The 19,243-nt window shown below is 40.2% G+C and overlaps 2 protein-coding genes across 7 annotated transcripts; one reads left to right on the top strand and one right to left on the bottom strand.

Annotated features, from left to right (window-relative positions):
* Positions 1–4,296: 4,296 nt before the first annotated feature.
* LOC131335127 (uncharacterized) lies at positions 4,297–7,967 on the bottom strand. Of its 5 annotated transcripts, XM_058370345.1 has the most exons (3): positions 7,784–7,876; positions 7,374–7,523; positions 4,297–5,431 (listed from the first exon to the last, which is right to left on the bottom strand). In XM_058370345.1, exon 3 carries the CDS (start codon positions 5,274–5,276, stop codon positions 4,473–4,475), a length of 804 nt encoding a protein of 267 aa, XP_058226328.1. In that variant the 5' UTR covers positions 5,277–5,431; positions 7,374–7,523; positions 7,784–7,876; the 3' UTR covers positions 4,297–4,472. The 5 variants fall into 5 exon arrangements, 4 of the variants coding, with proteins under 4 accessions (XP_058226328.1, XP_058226324.1, XP_058226327.1 ...); XM_058370341.1 differs by lacking the exon at positions 7,374–7,523 and having other exon boundaries at positions 7,784–7,967; XM_058370344.1 differs by lacking the exons at positions 7,374–7,523; positions 7,784–7,876 and adding an exon at positions 7,629–7,763.
* Positions 7,968–13,340: 5,373 nt separating this feature from the next.
* LOC131335124 (cyclic nucleotide-gated ion channel 2-like) lies at positions 13,341–18,321 on the top strand. 2 transcript variants are annotated; one of them, XM_058370337.1, is made up of 8 exons: positions 13,341–13,459; positions 13,613–14,222; positions 15,305–15,520; positions 15,891–16,162; positions 16,689–16,800; positions 16,886–17,125; positions 17,555–17,641; positions 17,739–18,317. In XM_058370337.1, exons 1-8 carry the CDS (start codon positions 13,452–13,454, stop codon positions 18,225–18,227), a joined length of 2,034 nt encoding a protein of 677 aa, XP_058226320.1. In that variant the 5' UTR covers positions 13,341–13,451; the 3' UTR covers positions 18,228–18,317. The 2 variants fall into 2 exon arrangements, with proteins under 2 accessions (XP_058226320.1, XP_058226321.1); XM_058370338.1 differs by lacking the exon at positions 17,555–17,641 and having other exon boundaries at positions 17,739–18,321.
* Positions 18,322–19,243: the final 922 nt, after the last annotated feature.

Genomic DNA, 19,243 nt, shown 5'->3' with positions numbered 1-19,243 from the left:
ATCAAAGATATTATAAAAAATCGATGGAAATCAGCAACCCACCAGATTAAATCCGGACAGAAACTAGATTAAATCCAGACAAAAATAAAATAAAATAAGACACACACTCCCCTCCGTCATTGAGCAGCCCTTCTCTTGTCTAGCCCCCTACCAATCAAAGCTCTGAAGCCGATGACTCAAGAAGCCACCGGCGGTGAGCAGAGCGGTGACGAATGGAAAGCGGTTTGGATAGAGAATGAGAAGGTCTGTTAATTCCTTTCTACCGCCCAAAGTTAAAATTTTAGATAATTTTCTGTTTATTCCAAATATTCCAAATAGCAAAGGTCTCTATAATGTCTGTGGAGTCAAATTTGGGAAATCAAATCTAAGCCTATACAAAAGTACAAAGTGGTAACAGAAAAAGACAGATTTGAGATGGGAAAATGAAGAACACATTGGATTCTCTTTCTCTCTTCTAGAAATTCATCCTTCCATGCTTTTAGATCTAACATGTTCTTGAGAAGTTCAATAATTACAAGCTCACAAAGGCCATTCGCCCTAGGAAGTGCTGAGCCACAGGGCAATTATGTTACCTTTATTCTTTCTCTCACCTTTCTCTTTTTAATGAACTCTCTATCCTGATAATATATATAAAAAAAAGAAAAAGAAAAGAACTCTCTATCTTTATTGGTAGATAAGGTTAGTGAATAATGAATATAATCTCAATTCCTATGGCGATATCACTAATGAAGATTCTAAATAAGCACAAGACCATCCATTTTAAACACGTTTGGCGTAAGCGATGACAATCTTTGTTACCGCCATCAAAATAGAAATGCGATATGTCTAATGTCATAAAAAGTAGTTACAACAAACCTTTCCAAAGACTAATGGGCTTGTAGCCCAGTTGGTAAGGGCAGTTTGTGGGTTCAGGGCTACGAATAGTTTTTAAATTTTCTGTGGACTAACTCACTAATTTCGCCCACAAACCCTTACTGATGTATACAATATTGGTAAAAAAAAAAAACAGAATTCAATTTGACAAGCGGGACTTGAGGTAATACGGTTCGGATGGTGGATGGGCCATCATGAGGGAAGAATTGATAAGAGTACGATATCCACAACCACTCCATAATTGCGGGTGCGATACCGAGTGCTATCACACAAACATTGACATCTTTACTACTGTACTTGATTAGTACCGACTCATCATTTACCAGAAAATGCATGGATTATTATTGTCCAGCTGTTCTTTCTTCTTACTGTAATTTTTTGTTTTGTCTTCTTGGCTCTCTACTGAATTTGATCAGTTGATCTTAAATTTTGAGAAACTTGGTCCCCTATCCTAATAATTCCCTCGTCCACTTGCCTCACCAAACTTTCGGCCAAATTTAGTAGTAATTCGTTAGGCAGAGACAAGTATTTACGTCGACCGGCCAATCCCAAAACTTTCGGCCAAATTAACTACTGTATGTAGCAGTGAAGGCTAAGCTTCGGTGAGGGCTTTTTGAGTTTTTTCTTGTTTTGTCGTTGTTCAAAAAAAAAATTGCATTGGTTAGTGTTGCGTGGGCTTTTTGGGTTTTATTTTGGATATGGGTTCCTTTGGATATTTTCAAAAGTACGAGTATTTGGGTAAAAGTCTATTACTGTACTTTTCCGAATAAATAATTTACAAAAGTTAGGCACAAAACTAACAAATGCAAAAAAAATTGAATAAGGACAAAATACGAAAAAAGCCCCAAAAATTTACTGGAACCTAGCCAAATTTGATTGGCAGGGAGTTTATTTAAGTCGACCTCCAATCCGTTGTGTATAGGTCTACCGTGCGTCATGAGTCGTTATTTTTTGCTTTGTTCAGTTGTCGGAAATGTTGTCTGGAAAATCGGTTTCCAGGAAAAGTGAAGAGAGATGAAGTAAAAGAAAATGAAATTTATTTTCCTGTGCATATTATGTTGACAAGAATCTTGTAGAAAAACAAGAATCCCCTCCTTTTGGCAAGATCAGCAAGACCTATTTTGCAGGAAAGTATTTTCCAGTGAGAAAGTTGAAGCTGTGGGTCCTACAACTTTTCTGGTAATTGAACACACAGAAAATTACAGGAAAGTTAATTTTTCTGTCTTTTCCATCCTTTCCGTGCAACTGAACGCGGCCTTTGTAGGGCCCTTACATAGATTATTCTAATAAAAGTTTTAGCCATATCGCCGTAAAAAAGAAGAAGAAGCTAGATTGCGTATCGATAAAGACCTCATTAAATAAGTTCATTTTCAACAAAAAAAAATATTATTTCAGAAATGTATGCTCCTCAATTGGAGAGAAGCACGTAGGATCCTTTTAAAACATAGTATCACCAAAAAAAGATCAGCAAAACACTAATTACCGCCGGAACCCCCAATTATAGAGTAATTACTCTTATTCGCATGCATAGCCTAATCTTTTAAAGAATGAAATGGGACCAATGAAAAGGCCAGTATGTCATTGGTTATTATTGATGAGTGAATAAACATGTTACGTAGTTTATTAGAGTAGAATCTCATAGTAGAAATCAACGGCGTTAGCTCAATTGACCAGAGTTCTTGTACGCTCAGTAGGAAGTTAAGGAGTTTGTTTATTTCTTCGTATGGGAAAACTGTCTCTTTATGTAATCGTTGTATTTACATTAGTGCTTATGAAAGATATTGTTGGATTTTCTCATTATTTGATGTAACCTATGAACTTACCACCAATGATAATAAACAAAAAAAAATCCCATGCTAGAAAACCAGAAAGGTTAATGGTACAGATTTACAAAAGCTCTTTTGGACCCGTTTCGGGTCCCAAAAAAATAATCGGAGCCGCTCATTTTGTTTAAAATATTTTTTTTACAGTCCTTGAAAAAAATAAGCTCAATCCCGTATCGTTTAGGGCGTCTACGAAATGTCACATTTTGTCCCAGAATTTAGGCTACAAAATGGGAAGTTTCGTAGAAGTCCTAATCGATACAGGATTGAGCTTATTTTTTTCAAAGCCTGTAAACAAAATATTTTAAACAAAATGAATAGCTCCGATCATTTTTTTAGGATCCAAAACGGGCCCAAAAAGGCTTTGTACGCGCCGGTACAGATTTAACCAATAGCGCCTTTGCTAGAAAACACTATTGCCAAGACAATACAAATTCGGACAGTTTTTGTTGAGTTCTTGTCAAGGAAAACAGGGGATTTAAGTGAAAGAACCCTTCTACAGCCACCGATAGTGGCCATATCGATCTTGTACCGACGGCCACGAGGGGTCCTCTCTGGAGCCCGCACAAAAAACCCCAGTCACCGACAGTGACCATACCGACGGCCACGCGTGGCCCTCTACGGGCCCGCACGAAAAACCCGAGCCGCCATCGGTGGGCATACCATTTTCGTTAAGTGAAACTAAGTCAGAAATCATATTTCGTTCGGTACATAGAAATTAGTAGTAAATTACTATACAGATAAAGCTGTTGCACTTGGGAAAAGACAAGAAGAAGTCGTCGAGTAGTTCTTTTGTCGTCAACAGAACTACTAAGGCCCCGTTCCAGAAACCTTCTTAAAAAATAAGTAGCTTATTTTACATTTTCAAACTAAAAAATAAAGTAAATTAAAAATAAATTTTTAATTTTTTTTGCATCGTATAAAAGATCTCATTGAGATCTTCCAAACAAGATCCGTATTGCATATTTTTAAATTTCAATAAACCCATAATTTTTTAGCTTGAAATTGCCTTTTTAAAAAATAAAGACTCATTTTCGGTTCCGGAACGGAGCCTAAGTAGTTTCAAAAGCGTCCAAACACAACACCAGCAGGCAGCAACATACAAAAACACAACACCAGCAGGCAGCAACATACAAAAACACAACACAGAAAATAGAAAACCGCATTCCAGTTTGACGAGGAAGCCCTTATTACAGAACATTACCATTAAAGTACACGAATCGCAAGAGTTCGAATTCAATTACAGTCAGACAGAGAACGTCCCCTCTGAAGAAAAAAAGAGGAATAATCTGGCATTCTGGGGGAGGTGGAACCGTGGAAAAGCCGAAAAGGGTTTATTGAGTTTAGGGGAGGAGGTAGCCGAAGAGACAGTACAAACATTAGGACCACAATACCTAGTGCGGCTGCATAGAGATTTCAAGAGTGCAAATAAGGAAATAAATGAAAAGGATGGATACGCAGGAAGCTTATTCAAAGTACGACCAAATGAACAATCTAAGACTCGTCGCCGATGATCCCACCAAGACAAAAATCACACTCATCAACAAAGAGATGCATCAGTTTGTACCACCTTCATCGAACTCTCAAGAGAAGCGATACATTTTCTCATGACACTTCAAATAAAACGATTGCTCACAAGCCATATTTACAAGTCTTTTCGTACAGAAAGGATGTACGAAACAAGTAAAGTTTTCAGATTACACCACCAATGCCTTTATGGATGGACAAAGGTCTATCCGCCGGGCTCACAAACCTATGAACAAAACGAACAGCATTTCATGTGACAATTTCCCTCACCAACCAATCCAAACTAGGAAATGCAAAGTACAGAATGAGCAGCGACGGAAGAGCAAACAGAACGGTGATGAGTATGTACAAGGCTAATATGGCTGCACTGGCGGGAATTGCATACACGATAATCAGAAGAAATATGAGAACCAGTGGGAATTTAGCTGTCAACTGAACAAAGAAAGCCAAAGACTTTCTGAGGGAATTGTGTAGTCTCTCCACAGTGAGCAAATTATTGGCACCGATATAATCCTGGTTTGAACCAGATGATTCTGAATGGTGAATATGTGGACCCCTCCTCAGAACAGGGTGGCTTACTTGATTTCCTGGTGCTAACTTGCTGTTTGATAGCCACGTTGGCGAATGCCCGCAAAAGGCAGAATGAGATTCCACTCTATCACCGTTCATGCTCTCAACCATCCAGAGAAGAAAGAAATTCTTGCGAGGGAACTTAAGGTTTCCCTTATAAACCAAACGAGGGGATAAGAGATTGCACCAAGGACACGAGATGAAAAGCGGAAGCTGAATAGGTAGAGTGGGAAGTTTGACTACTGCCCGTTGTAACCCAAGAACACAATTCTTACATAGAGTATGACCGCACCACAAGACATAGGGCACGTTTTCAACTATGTTAAAAGATTCCCAGCATATAGGGCATTCTAGTCCGTCCTCCCTGCAAGAATTTGAAGAACCTTCATCATCTGAGCATTCCAAAGAAGCTTCAGTCGGCTTTCTAGACTCGTTCTTGACTCCCGTACAGCCAGCTATGCAATTGGATGCAAAGCTCCACATTATGGTTGTATGGAGCCAATGACTATGAAAAGATCATGTGCTTGCTTGAATCAAGAAACTAAACCACTGCACTAAAAAATGAGCTAGCTCCCTTGACCATCCACCAAGGTTCTTATCCGTTCTGATTGACAGCAAGTTTTGCTGTTAAGTCAAACCTGAAAGCAAAATCAAAATTTAACACATATACAGATTCGCCTACACACTAGTAATAAAAGTTGTCAACTTAGAAACAGGATATTTTATTTTTTCATCAAAATGGAACATTAAGAACTTCAATGGATTAGTGAAATGGAGTACAGAAGAAAAATGAAACAAGATGTGTATGTGTTAAATTCATCTTGCCACAGCATAGTAGCTGAACTTGTCCATCAAAATCCAGGGTCAAAATCTCAAAGCAGGCAGGGGAAAAAACCTCAGTTGGGCTGGATGGCGGAACTGAATGCAATGCCTCAAAACTGACCAAAATGGCCAACTGGAGGATATTTTGGATGGACAAACAGTTAGTCATTCTGCTTTCAAAACATTAAATTCTCATAAAACGAACAAAAAATCATTAGATTTGCTAAATATGTCCTAAGAAAGTTCTGGGAGGGGAACAAAACATGCTTAACAACAATTAGCCTACGCGGACCTGTCTTGGTTTAAACAAGATATTTTGCACAAAAAACACACGGGGTCTGTACAAGAGAATCTCGAACCTTGGAGCATCTGTTGCATCATTATAATAATAACCAAACTTGCTGCCACTAAGGACGTGCAGAGTAAATGGTAGAAGACTAATCTGAAGGATAAAAAGAGGAAAGGACCCTAAAGACCAAGGCCTCTTGGACAAATGTTACACTCCAAAAGTTGTTAGAAAATCATATACCTACGATACCATCCCATGATCCAGATTCGATGTCTGAACAGTTATTTGCTTTTGCCAAAAGACTAGATCAGATGAATTGCCTGAACAATACCAACTTTGGCAAGCTTGCCTAACAATCAAACACAGGTACCCTTTATTATGTATGCATCTATCGCTAATGTTTCACATACATTTTAGCTAAAAAAGAGAAGTTCAATGAACAAATTAAGTCTGTTATGTGAAGGAAAACTAGGTACTTGGCCTCGACCTACCTAGTCGGACTATCGGAGAGTGAAGAATGAAGTAAGAGACATAATAAAGCAAGTCCAACCAAAAAACAAGCTAACATGCCTAAATTGAAAAGACGATTCATTACATTCACTTAAATGCCCACTTAGCGCTCACATTATCAAGAGAAAAGAAACCAACTAGTTGTCAGTTTTTACAAGTTTGGAACCAAGTTTGATACTCTAAGCTTATTGTTGTCTAGTGATTGAGGAACCTCAATTAAGGGCAACTGAGCATGATCTTGTTGGGATAGCTAATTCATTTAGTATGCCCGACAAAATATATGTGCACAATGTGGAAACTTTTATATCCAACTCAAAACAATTGGCAATAGTGGAGAGATCCCAGCATTTTATTGAATGATCACCCATTCCACTCCCAAGCAATGTGAGATAGTGAGACTATATTTCCTTAACATCCCCCTTACGTGCAGTCGGGTTTGAGGTTTGTCATATGTAGCCTCTTTTGGGGTCTATCATTGTGCAGCTTTTTTGCTGGTCTGTCATCGTGGGGTGTGGATCGTAAATGTTTTTAAAATGTCGAGTGAATTGGGCCCCGCTCTGATACCATGTGAAAACTAAATATCCAACTCAAAACCAATTGGCAATGAGTGGAGAGGTCCCAACATTATATTAAGTGATCACCCATTACACTACCAAGCAATGTAAGAATATATTTCCTTAATTCCTTTAACACACAATAGTTCAACTTTAAAGACTGCAAATTCTACACTCAAAAGATGTTTCTTCATCACAAATACTTTCAAAAGAGAAGAAAGGCACTCATACACACATTTATACACAAGATTCCCAAATCCATTACTTAGGCTATACTCTGTATCAATCTTCCTCATCATCACCTTTATATACACACATTTGACTGCTTAAAACTTGCACCCTATTACTACAAAGCCAAAATAAATTGAAGAGATGTACGTATATGTAATTAATATACATACACACATGTATAGATTCATGGTTACTCCAGAAAGATCCCACCAACCGCATCTATTTTGCAGATTGCACATTCTTTCCCTTGCGGTGATGGTGGCCAGAGAATTTATATTAACTGAAGAAGCAAAAAAATCTTCACTTTAACCACAATAGCGAGCCCTAAAAATACAAAAAACGAACCACTAACTCAATTTGACATCGAACCCCAAACGAATTGCTAGTACGTGGACAAAACAATAAGTCTTGAAAACGCAGCCAAGATACCTAACCCAGAAACATAATTCAAGCGCATGATCAATTATTAATGCATCCAAATCCAGATACAGAAACAGCCACGATTTGCAGAACCAACAGTAATCAATTTGCAGAAATAGTAACGAATGATGAAGATAAAAGATGGATGGGTAAGCGATATTTACCGACAAAAATTGTATGCGATTCCGGATCGATTTTGATGAGGGAGAAACGGAAGAGAACGTTGAGGGCTCTCTCTCGCTCTCTCTCTCTGAGCCAGAGTGCGGAGCGGGCTCGGAAGTTCCGAGAGTGTAGAGAATTGAGCGGCCCACCGACTAACGCCGAGCAATTAATGTCGTTTAATGGGCCGTTGCATGTCGTTTTCGAGAGGGCTTTTTATACCCATGCAAAAAAAAAAAAAAGAAGAAGCAATATTGCAATGGGCCCCACGACGGGTTCACTATCGATTTAAGCATCTTTTAAGCTTATATATAAAGATGTCAAATTTAACGAATTGAAGTTGTTCAATTTGTTTAAAATATGGGGAAAATGACGGCCAAGCACGTGTTTAGATAATTAATACCCGCTAAGGACAAGCTAAAGTTGTTCAATTTGTTTAAAATATGGGGAAAATGACGGCCAATGACGTGTTTAGATAATTAATACCCGCTAAGGACAAGCTAAGAACATTTGTTAATACTGAAAATGTCATTGACGGGTATTAATTATCCAAACACGTCCTGGACCGTCCCTAAAATATGCTTTTAAGAGCCATTATTGACAATGAGCCCATTCATATGTCGATACGGGCTTAATTGATTTTTGTCCCTAAATTTGGGGGCATACAAATTGAATGAATTGATTAAGCTTTTGCAATATCCGAATGAGTTGATTTTTACAACGATCTTTGAAACAATATTTTGAACATATTGAATGACTACGTAATAGTGTGGGACCCCGAAATGAATCTCACGCAAATTGGTATACATTTGGACTCTAATTTAACATAAAATGTCGAGTGCATTATTAGTCTGTAAAACAAATCCAATCAAAGTGTTAAATACTTAATTGTTATGTGACATCTCTCTCATATTGAATTTGGCATGTGGTATAGCTTTTTTATTACTTTACTGGGAGAAACCCTCAATCTTGACCAAATTTTGATAAACTATATATATGAAAAGAAAAAAAAAACATGAGTTTGACATTAATTGAAGAGTGAATGACGAATTTTTTTATGTCACACGCTATGACATAAAGCCTTAAAATATTTGACATACCTATTTTTTGAAGACAAGATTGGTGATGTGTAGACACCCTATTTTGGACTTTTCAAATTAGTTTACTTACGGTATTTGATTCCCCGATGATGAAATGGATCAAGAACACCCCGAAAATGTTAGTATGTTTGAGCTTTGAGCATTCCAAAACCCTTTCAGATCCTTTCAAAATTCTCTAAACCAGAACCAAAAGGCCTCAACAAAACCCAACTTACATACGCCGGTAATCAACTGGCGTGCGCCGGTCCTCTGCCACGTGTCAGTCATCGGTCAACTTTGACCGTTGACCAAGCCCGAACTGGAGTACGCCAGTCAAACCTCCGGTCAAACTTGTGTTTTTTAGCATGCAGAAGCCATGGGTAGGGGTCTACAACACATGAGAACCTTCCGATCCACTGAAAAAGCATTCTCCGCCGGGGGACATTTTCTTACACCCATCCCATCACCTTTCTCCTCTCATCCAATGAGAAGGAAGGCTTAAGGGCTAAGGCTTCAGTCACTTTGACTGGCCTTAACCCCTATCTCTCCCTCTTCCCCTATATATAACCCTATATACTTCCATTTGAAAGGGTTACCAAAACTTGAAGCATTCAAGTCATCTCTCTCTCTCCATTAGTTCTTTGTTCTTTCTTTTTTCTCATTGAGAAAGAAACAGCAAGAAACTCTCCCATACACTACAAATATACATCCATCCACACTCACCATTCATCATCCAATCTTCAAGTTCAAGCTCAAGCACTCTTTCAAGCTCAAAAACAAAAGGTATACCACCTGGGTACATTTCTCTGTTCTGATCCCTGAGGGGAGCTGACAGGGTCAAGGCTGGTAATCAATACCAGTCCTGGCCCTAAAGCTGTCAAGATTTCAAAAACAAAAAAAAAAATCGTTTCTGACTAGAATTGGCGTGCGCCGGTCCGTGGCAATACGTACAGTTTTAAATTTGATCTGTCTGGAATCTGTCTGGAACTAGTGTACTCCAGTTCCGAGCCCTCCGAAACTGGCATACTCCAGTTGTGAAATGGGGTCCAGAGCTTTGTTTTATGCTTTATTTCCTGTCTATTCATCACCTTATTGCATGCTAAAAGCTAGTTTACTGCTTTCTGTATTTTAGAACTGTTTAGTTGTAGCATTCAATATTTATTCATATCCGCTTTTGAAGGCCTCTGGGATCTTTCTAGTCATGTTCCAGAACCCAGATGATGCAAAGCCAAGCACTGGACAAGAGATATGGCTGGCGTACGGTCTCACATGACTGGCGTACAACAGTTATGTCAAGGCCCAGTGGCTGGCCCTTGCATGGTAGCTTAGTCTTGGTCCGTGTCTATTTCCCCACACTGTTTATGGGGTGTTCTGTTCATTTTATTGCTTTAAAGTCCATTTCTATTGTTTGTAACTGCTTAATATTTGCTCTATAAACTGCGTGGTTTGTCCTGGGTGTGCACTGGTCCTTTCCAGAGCCCAGAGGGTTGAAAATAAGAGCTGTGGGTTTAGGCTTACTGGAGTACGCCAGTCTATGAGTGGCGTGCGCAGGTGAAGCCTGCATGCAGTGGCTTGGCCAGTGCACGCAGATTTCTTCTTGCGCATGTCATTTCGGATCATTGTTATCCAGTCTGTTTAAAACGCTCACAGAAGTCTGTTTTCAATCTATACTATTTCAATAAGCATCCATATCATTTTGTCACATAAAATGCAACTTGTTACAGTTTTAATCCCCCTTTAACTGTTCCCCCGCCCTAATTGGCTAAAAAATGATTAATGAGAGAAAAATGCAAACGTTTTATAAAATGCCCGAGTAGAGACGGATCTTTGGATTGGGCGAGAGGGGTGCCATAAAACCCTTCCCCTATCGTAACCTGGCTCCCGAACCTCAGATATCGAAGGTGAGGACGGACCAGTCTACGCCTTTTTAAAATCAAACAACGTGGAAAGTGTTTCAAGTTCGGTTCCTTGGGTGTTTTACCGCTAAAACCCGAGAGGCGACTCTGAATCGAAGCATTTCACTGCGCTTTTCAAAGAGGGCCGCACCCGATCTTTTAAAGAACAAAAATCGAAAATTTTTGGGGCGCGTGCCCACATGATGCTCTCTAATCAACCTATTCAATTTGAAAGGTCCCTGTGCGCAATATATTATTAGCGTCTTGGGTTCCTTTTTCATCACACATTAGTGTATGGCCTATATATTTTGTTTTGGATTTCACAACAATGCGTGTAAAAAAAGTGTCTATGACACCACGTAGTGCCACAAGGGCACTAAAGAATTTTCCCTAAGCAAATATGTAAAATAAATGATCACTTGAATTAAAATAAATGTAAAATTACATGAAGACCCCCTCATCTATACGTTTTAGACACGAACACCTCTTAACCTTTAAAAATGCCCACAGACACCCCATCATGTATTACCGTTACCCAAGTTAACCCCCTCCGTTGAATTGCCATTTGTTTCAATGGCAAGTGCTAGTGCTTTTGGCCTTTTTTAGACAAAAATACCTTTGAAAGAATCTGTATAATCCCCCCCCCCCCCCTCTTGGCAGCCATGGAAGGTGCCAATAGCAGTACCAAGGGCGCTTGCAATCTCACAGCCATAAAACCCTTGTTTCATTCTCTCATTCGCACACTTTGAATACCCTCACTACCCCGAAGAACGGCACGACCACCCTACCATAAGGCGCCCCACCATAACCCACCCACAGCCACCACCTGCAAAGGAGCCCATCTGAAACTCATCAATCCACCCGAAACACATCCTCCCACCCACCACCATCACCCCCAACCCTCACAGCCGCCAACACCAGAGCCATCCACCACCACCACAGCCACTGCAGCTCCCAAAGACAACCTGCAAAAAAAAACAAAAACAAAAAACTCCAAACCCGCCGCCCACCACGCAACCACCACCGAAACCACCAACCTGCAGGCTGACAACACCATAACCAGAAGATCAGCAATCGATGCCACCCAAAAGCACGGCGGCGACGACCACCAACCAAACCAGGAATCTGGATCGACAGCCTCTGAACACTCCACCATCGCCGTTAAGCAAGATCGGATCACCCAGGAGTGAAAATTTGACTGGAGGAGCAATGAGAAAGCCCTACATCACCGTTAAGCATACCGGTAGCACCTAGAGGAAATAAATCGTCGGGGGAAAACACAAGAAGGTGCCGAACGGATAGCCGTGACTGAACGACGAAGAGGAGAGAGGAGAAGGAGAAAGAATGAGAAAAAAAGGAAAAAAAGAAGCGGCCCTGGGGGAGAGGGGTAGCCGCTCCCCCGAGCGAAGAAAACCTAGGCGGAGACCAGAGAGAGGAGGAAGATGGAGAGTCCAGAGAGAGAATGAATTGTTGGCTAGAGAGATCTGTGAGTGTTATTATAACAAGGGTATATTGTGTGAGTGTTATTATGACAAGGGTATCTTTGTCATTTTAGCCATTCCGTTGACAAAGTTTGTGATTTTTTAGTTTCAAAGTAGATGAGGGGGTGTCTGTGGGCGTTTTTAAAAGTTAGGGGGTATTCGTGTCCAAAATATATAAATGAGGGGGTCTCTGTGTAATTTCACCTTAAAAAATCCAATCATATATTGTGAACATATTGCTGTCTATATTCGTATGTCATAAAACTAGTTAAACATAAAGAATAGAAATATGGAACGGTTCTGGTGACACATATCTTGTGTTCTCATCTTATGTGAAATCCATTTTGTAGTCTCACGGAGTCCCATGCAATGCAAATGGTCGGAGCCAATCATTTGTTTAAACACATGTTTGAAGAGTTTCCAAAAAAATCAATTAATCCGTAAGTCACGAATCGGCTCCGATTTTTAGAAAATGCAATTCGTGTTCGGACCAAAAGTTCTATAATCCGGTTTCAATCAAATCCGATTTGTGATTCACGAATCGGCTCCGATTTTATCCACAGATTACATTATTACATAAGAAAAGAAGCAACTAGCAAGAAAAAAAAGATATATGAATGAAGGAAAGGTCAAGTTTCCTGATTCAATTACCAATTTCCAAATACCAGATTCAATACCAATTCGACAGTTTCCAAGTACATAAACTTAAAGCATCACATGCAAAACCAGTTCACAGATTCAAGGTCAGAACTTTAAAAGGAGAAACTTAATTTCTAGGTAAAAATAGTTATAACATTAGGTAAAAATTATTTTTATATATATAATAAATATTTCATAGTCCGATTCGGTTAATTCATAGTTTCATAATAATGATCCGTAGACCGAATTGCAAGTCACGGTTTTGAATCCGTGTCTGAATCATTAATCGACGGTTCCAATCCAAAATGCACGGATCAATTCGGTTCGGTCTAATTTTCCGGTTCACCGAATTTTTTGAATGAGCAATAGAGATGGGAGTGTGTATTTGATTTTTATCCCAAAAAAAACAAAGTAGTAGAATCGAAAAACCTCTGCCCGATCCACGTACCAACGACCCATGGAGCCCACACGCTCAATCCATGCTACGAGTCACTTCTCTCTCTCTCTCCTTCACTCCGTCTTTAATTCTCCCTCTAACCTCTGCTCCCATTCCAATCTCCTGTTTCCATTTTCCCCAAAATGCCAAGGTTTATTTATTCTTTTTCTAATCATCTGATCGCCCTCATTTCCAGTTTCCACAATTCCGATTTTCCCAATTTTTTTGTTTTTTTAATCAGTTGTTGGAGTTAGTTTACGAGCACTTTTTCAATTTCTCCGTTGATTCAACATTTCCGTTGCAGGTGGAGTCGAATTTTCCGGCGCCGTTCAACTCAATCAGAAAACAACAACGACGACGATCCAGCCGAATGCCACGCCTGTACCCGAATCGGCATTCCTGTTTTCCACTCCACGAGCTGTGACCCGTCCCACCAGCCCGAATGGGAGGCTCTGGCCGGTTCGTCTCTCCTCCCGATCAAAAACCGGTCCAGCCGCAAATCACAAGCGGACCGGACCGCCGGAGACCGGCAACCGGCGGGACCATCCGACGTCGTTTTCGACCCCCGCAGCGAAATCGTGCAGAAGTGGAACCGGGCTGTCCTGATGGCGCGCGGCGTCGCGCTGGCAGTCGATCCTGTGTTCTTTTTCTCGCTTGCCGTCAGTAGGGGTGGACGGCCTGCGGTTTACGTAGACGGTGGGGTCGCGGCGGTCGCGGCAGTTGTTCGCACGTGCGTGGACGCAGTGCATTTGTGCCACCTGTTGGTTCAGTTTCGGTTGGCGTACGTGTCGAGGGAGTCGTTGGCGGTTGGGTGCGGGAAGCTCGTGTGGGACCCACGTGCGATCGCTTCTCACTATCTCCGGTCTTCCAAGGCCTTCTGGTTCGACGCCTTCGTAATTGTTCCCGTCCCTCAGGTCCCGCGTCTTCTCCTTCCACCCCATATCTCTCTCTCTCTCCCTCTCTCTCTCTCTCTCTCCCCCTCTATGGTAAACAAACCGTGGTTCTGGGTTATTTTAATTTTTTTCGCGCATTTGTTAGTTTTAGATTAAATTTCTATGAATCATAGATTGTTCGTCTTGGTGTTAGAAATCAAAAAAGTAAAAAATTATAATTCAAACCAAAATTTTATTGAATAAAAAAATAAGCTAAAAATCTTTTTTAGATTATTTTTTTTGTGTATACTAGAAATATTCTAAATTTTGATTATTATTTTTTACTTTTTATATTCCTCTCGAGCAGACAAATCAAGAATTCAAAAGAATCTGACGCAAGACTAATAAATGAAATTTTTTGAATAAAAATAAAAAAAAATATTGCCAAAACCACCTTGGACAATCTTCTTAGGCTCTGTTCCGCAACTCGATTTAAGTCATTATTTTTTAAGAAGATAATTTTAAGCTCAAAAATAATGTATTTACGCAAATAATTTTCCTACTAATATGGATCTTATTTGATAAATCCCATCAAGATCTTTTAAACGGTGCAAAAAAAATTAAAATTTTATTTTTCATTTATTTTAATTTGAAAATGTGAAATAAGCTGCTTATTTTTTAAGAAGGTTTCTGGAACGGGGTCCTTTAATCTTACTAGATAATGGTCAAATCAGTAATCACATTGTTCGTTTCGATAAGAGAAATTGAAAAAGTATAAAAGTAATGGCAAAAAGTCTAAAAAAAACTCATATTACATTACAAAAACGAAAACTAAAGATGCAAAAAAGTCAGCGCACATGAGAAGAATGATGAAGAGACTTTGTAAAGATTTTTAATGAAAAAATTGTTTTAAAGATTTTACTTTGGTGAACATGCTTTATATTTTGATCTGAAAAATTGCACGTGTTTTCGACACTTAAAATTTGACAGGGGGAGTAGTTTATTTTCATCCCCGGTGAGTTTTAAAAAAAAAAAAGGTTGCAAACCATAGGCTTCAACTATGGTCTCTCTTTTAACGATCGTCTCTCTCTCTCTCTCTCTCTCTCTCTCTCTCTCTCATGCAGGTTTTATATTGGCTTGTAGCACCGAAATTAATAAGAGAAGAAAGAATAGAGGTGGTAATGACGACACTTGAACTGATTTTCTTGTTCCAGTTCATTCCCAAGGTTTACCACAGCTTTTTCTTGATGCAAAGAATGAGAAAGGTCACAGGCTACGTATTCGGCACCATCTGGTGGGGCTTCGCCCTTAATCTCATTGCCTACTTCCTCGCCTCTCATGTACGTACGTCCATTGCTCTCTCTCTCTCTCTCCTTGCCATTTTTACGTATAGCAGTATAGCAATAAATAATAGACTTGATCAATGGCCACGTAATGCTTCGGGCCTTGGGGGATGCATAGAAGATTTCATACGGGGCTTTGCTCCACTTAGTGAACAGTAAAATTGGTCTCCAAATATTAATTGAGTTGCATGCAAACTGGATAGGACGCCCTGAGTTGCCCAACGACGGTTTTACCAACTAAAGCCACGAATTGATCTATCAACATGATTTCGAATCATAGCACTGCTTCTCTTTCCCCCTCTCTTACGCGCACAGGTGTGCACACACATGGCTTGTCATCGCCATTGATGTTTTTGTACACGTGCAGGCTGCTGGAGGATGCTGGTATATTCTCTCAATTCAAAGAATAGCATCATGCCTCTCACAGCAGAATTACATAAGTACTGGAAATTACCAGACATTTGAGATTCAACGCAATCGTAACTCCTCATTTCCAAAGATGGCCAGAAAGGAATTGTGCTTCGATGTGAATGGAGCGTTCCCATATGGAATCTATCAGTTTGCTCTTCCTCTCATTTCAACAAATTCAACCGCTATTAAAATCCTCTATTCCAATCTTTGGGGTCTAATGGCTCTTAGGTAAGATACTCTCATTCCCAATTTTTTTGTTTGTACATATGACATGTATTCGGCTCTAGAGTTAGACACGCCTATCTACGCGCCCTGATCAAACGTCTCTGGCCACTTACTTTTCAGTAGCTAGGGATTGTCTTGAAAAGCATTGGTCCTTGGGAAAACAAACGAAATACGTTTGGCACGCAATAACACAAAGAAGAATCGAGCAAACGCAAAAAAGCATAGCAGACTAGTTTATGGTTCAGCAAGAATTCTTATGTACCACGGTTCACACCAGTTTTGACTATGTTCTTCAAAGAGAAAGAAGATCACAAGTACAGAGTAATACTTACGAGGCAGTGGGGATTAGTGGATTACCGACATTACATGTGCTAAGGTTTTACAATTACCAGAATTATCGAAACACCCTTAGTACTCCTAGGAAAATATTCGAAGCCTTAGGTCAACATAGTCATGATCTTTGAATCCAGTATTAATCAGACACGACCCAGACATTGGTTACACCTCATTTTCCGCATTTGGTTCGCAGCACCATGGGCAATAATCTGGAGCCGACAAGCAAGTGCTCAGAAGTGTTGTTCTGCATTTGTGTGGTGCTTGGCGGCCTAATGCTCTTCACATTACTGATTGGTAATATTCAGGTGAATCATCTTTGTATCTTTTTTCATGTATATATACAAAGTTGCCAATTGGCCAATTAACAAGGAGTGCATATTGCTGAAAAAGGTATTTTTGCACGCGGTCACAGCAAGGAGGAGGAAGATGCAGGTGCGATATCAGGACATGCAGTGGTGGATGAGAAGGAGACAGTTGCCAGTTCCGCTGAGAAAAAGAGTCGGTCATTTTGAAAGACAGAGGTGGGCGACCATGGGAGGTGTTGAGGATGAGATGGAATTGATCAAAGATTTACCTGAAGGCCTACGACGAGACATCAAGCGTCATCTTTGCTTGGACTTGATCAAGAAGGTATGTACTTTTCTTATGGCTTCAAGAAGGTATATGCACTTGAAACCGAACCCCGATCACTTGTCCCCTCCGTGATCCCTTCTCTGTTCCTTAGATCATGTTGGTCTTTGAACAGAAAAATTAGATTCAAGACATCATTCATATAAGAAAGAACATATAATTTGGAGGCTGAACTCAAATCATGTGGCTCTGAACATGGAAGTTTAGGATTGCGCGTGAGTTGCGTATCCAAGTGTAACTTTCTTTCGCGATTTATATTATGGTCGTCGCGCATCTTACTTTTACCATGGTTGAAGGTTTTTGCAATTTAGGTTGGAGGATGGTCTCGTCCGTCCTTCAATGAATGCATTGAGCACTTCAACATACCAAAGTCATTCGTTAACTTGCGAAAAAAAAATCCGATTTTCCAATCGTAATTTCTTATGCTAGGTACCTCTGTTCCACTGCTTGGACGATCTCATCCTCGATAACATCTGCGACCGCGTTACACCTCTGGTCTTCTCCAAAGGTGAAAAGGTACAACCCTTCCGCGTACGAACGCAGTTCAAAGCTGAAACATTCACTCGCAATGTTCGTAACATTTTTCTAACTTGGCCATATTTCCTTGTGGCAGATTATGAGAGAAGGAGACCCAGTACAGAAGATGATATTCATAGTTCATGGGCGGATAAAGAGAAGCCAAACCCTCAGCAAAGGCACCCTGGCCGCCACCACACTACAACCCGGAACCATTTTGGGCGACGAGCTCCTCTCGTGGTGCCTCCGTCGCCCATTCATAGACCGCCTTCCGGCCTCAAACGCGACCTTCAAATGTCTCCAACCAGCGGAAGCATTCATTCTAGAATTCGACGATCTTCGGTACATAACCGATCATTTCCGCTACCGATTTGCCAACGAGAAGGTAAAGCGAACGGCGAGATACTACTCGTCTAACTGGAGGAACTGGGCTGCTGTGAACATACAGTTTGCTTGGCGGCGGTACAGGACGGGAATCATTAGGGTTCCAGTCAGTAGTGAGACGGAAAATGGAGGTGGGGAGATCCGGCTCCGGCGGTATGCCGCGGTTTTCATGTCATTAAGGCCACATGATCACCTTGAGTGAAAGGGGAAGGTTTAGATGGTCACCTTAATATCTTGTAACGACTTGTAAGAAATAAAAACTATCATAGGGAAAACACTTTCGTGTCTACATTTGAGCACACTAAAAGATACGTACATATAATTCAGATCCGAAATCTGATTTTTATCTTACAGACCCGAATATTCTATAAGATATTATCTTTTTTTGGACAACAATCGCAACGTCCATGCGTGCTTATTTTCGTCTATGAAAGAAATTGAGAAAACTTTACACAACAATGTAAAACAACTTCAATTTCTAACTCGATTAAATCAACATTATATAAATTTTTTAAAATTTCTCTACTAATTATATCATTTATAATCATATAACGCATGATTATTAGTTATAAAATTTAATTTTTGGGGCCCCGGGCCCATACTTAGCTCTGCCATTGTTTGGTGTAGTAAGTGGAGAGATATGAGAATGATAAGTGCGAAAATTTATTGAAAACCATGTTGAAAGAGAATATTAAGGTTCTGATAACCCCAAGTAAACGAAGCTCCATCGTATTGCTATGCAAAACGTATTTGCAATTTGAGAGATCATTTTTTGAAACGGCAAAAATATTATTAAAGAAAACTTGAAAATTGGTACATCAAATTAGGGGAGAGAGAAGCAACCAAAGGTTGGACAAACACCTAAAAAGTGCAGAGGCCTACAATCCAAGGGCGAAATGCCCAAACACTTAAGGGCCATAATATGCCCAGATCAATCACATAAAGCACAAAAAGGCCAAATAATGCCTAGATATGAAAATATAAGCCCAAAATAGCCAAAACCCGTACAAAGTATGAGCCAAGCCCACCAAAAGGCCCAATACCAAACCCTAACCCTGAACTACAGTCACTGCCACCCCAGCCGCCATCCGTATCCTCCGAGCAACCAAACCACCACCACCTGCGACCAACCAAACCTAACCAAGCTAAAAAACTCCACAGACAAACGAAAACCACCGGTGCGCCATCGCTGAACTTCGCAAAGGCAGATCCCTGAAC

Source organism: Rhododendron vialii, chromosome 8a, assembly GCF_030253575.1.
Source record: "Rhododendron vialii isolate Sample 1 chromosome 8a, ASM3025357v1".
Lineage (NCBI taxonomy): Eukaryota > Viridiplantae > Streptophyta > Magnoliopsida > Ericales > Ericaceae > Rhododendron > Rhododendron vialii.
The sequence above is the reverse complement of the archived record's forward strand: the minus strand, read 5'-3'. Positions and strand labels throughout refer to the sequence as shown.

Excerpts from the sequence above, each read along its gene's own strand:
- LOC131335127 (XM_058370341.1), bottom strand. The coding sequence starts at position 5,276 with ATGTGGAGCTTTGCATCCAATTGCATAGCTGGCTGTACGGGAGTCAAG.
- LOC131335124 (XM_058370337.1), top strand. Across the intron at positions 16,163-16,688 it reads TGGGGTCTAATGGCTCTTAG|CACCATGGGCAATAATCTGG; the intron begins GTAAGATACTCT and ends TTTGGTTCGCAG. Across the intron at positions 17,642-17,738 it reads TCTTCTCCAAAGGTGAAAAG|ATTATGAGAGAAGGAGACCC; the intron begins GTACAACCCTTC and ends TCCTTGTGGCAG.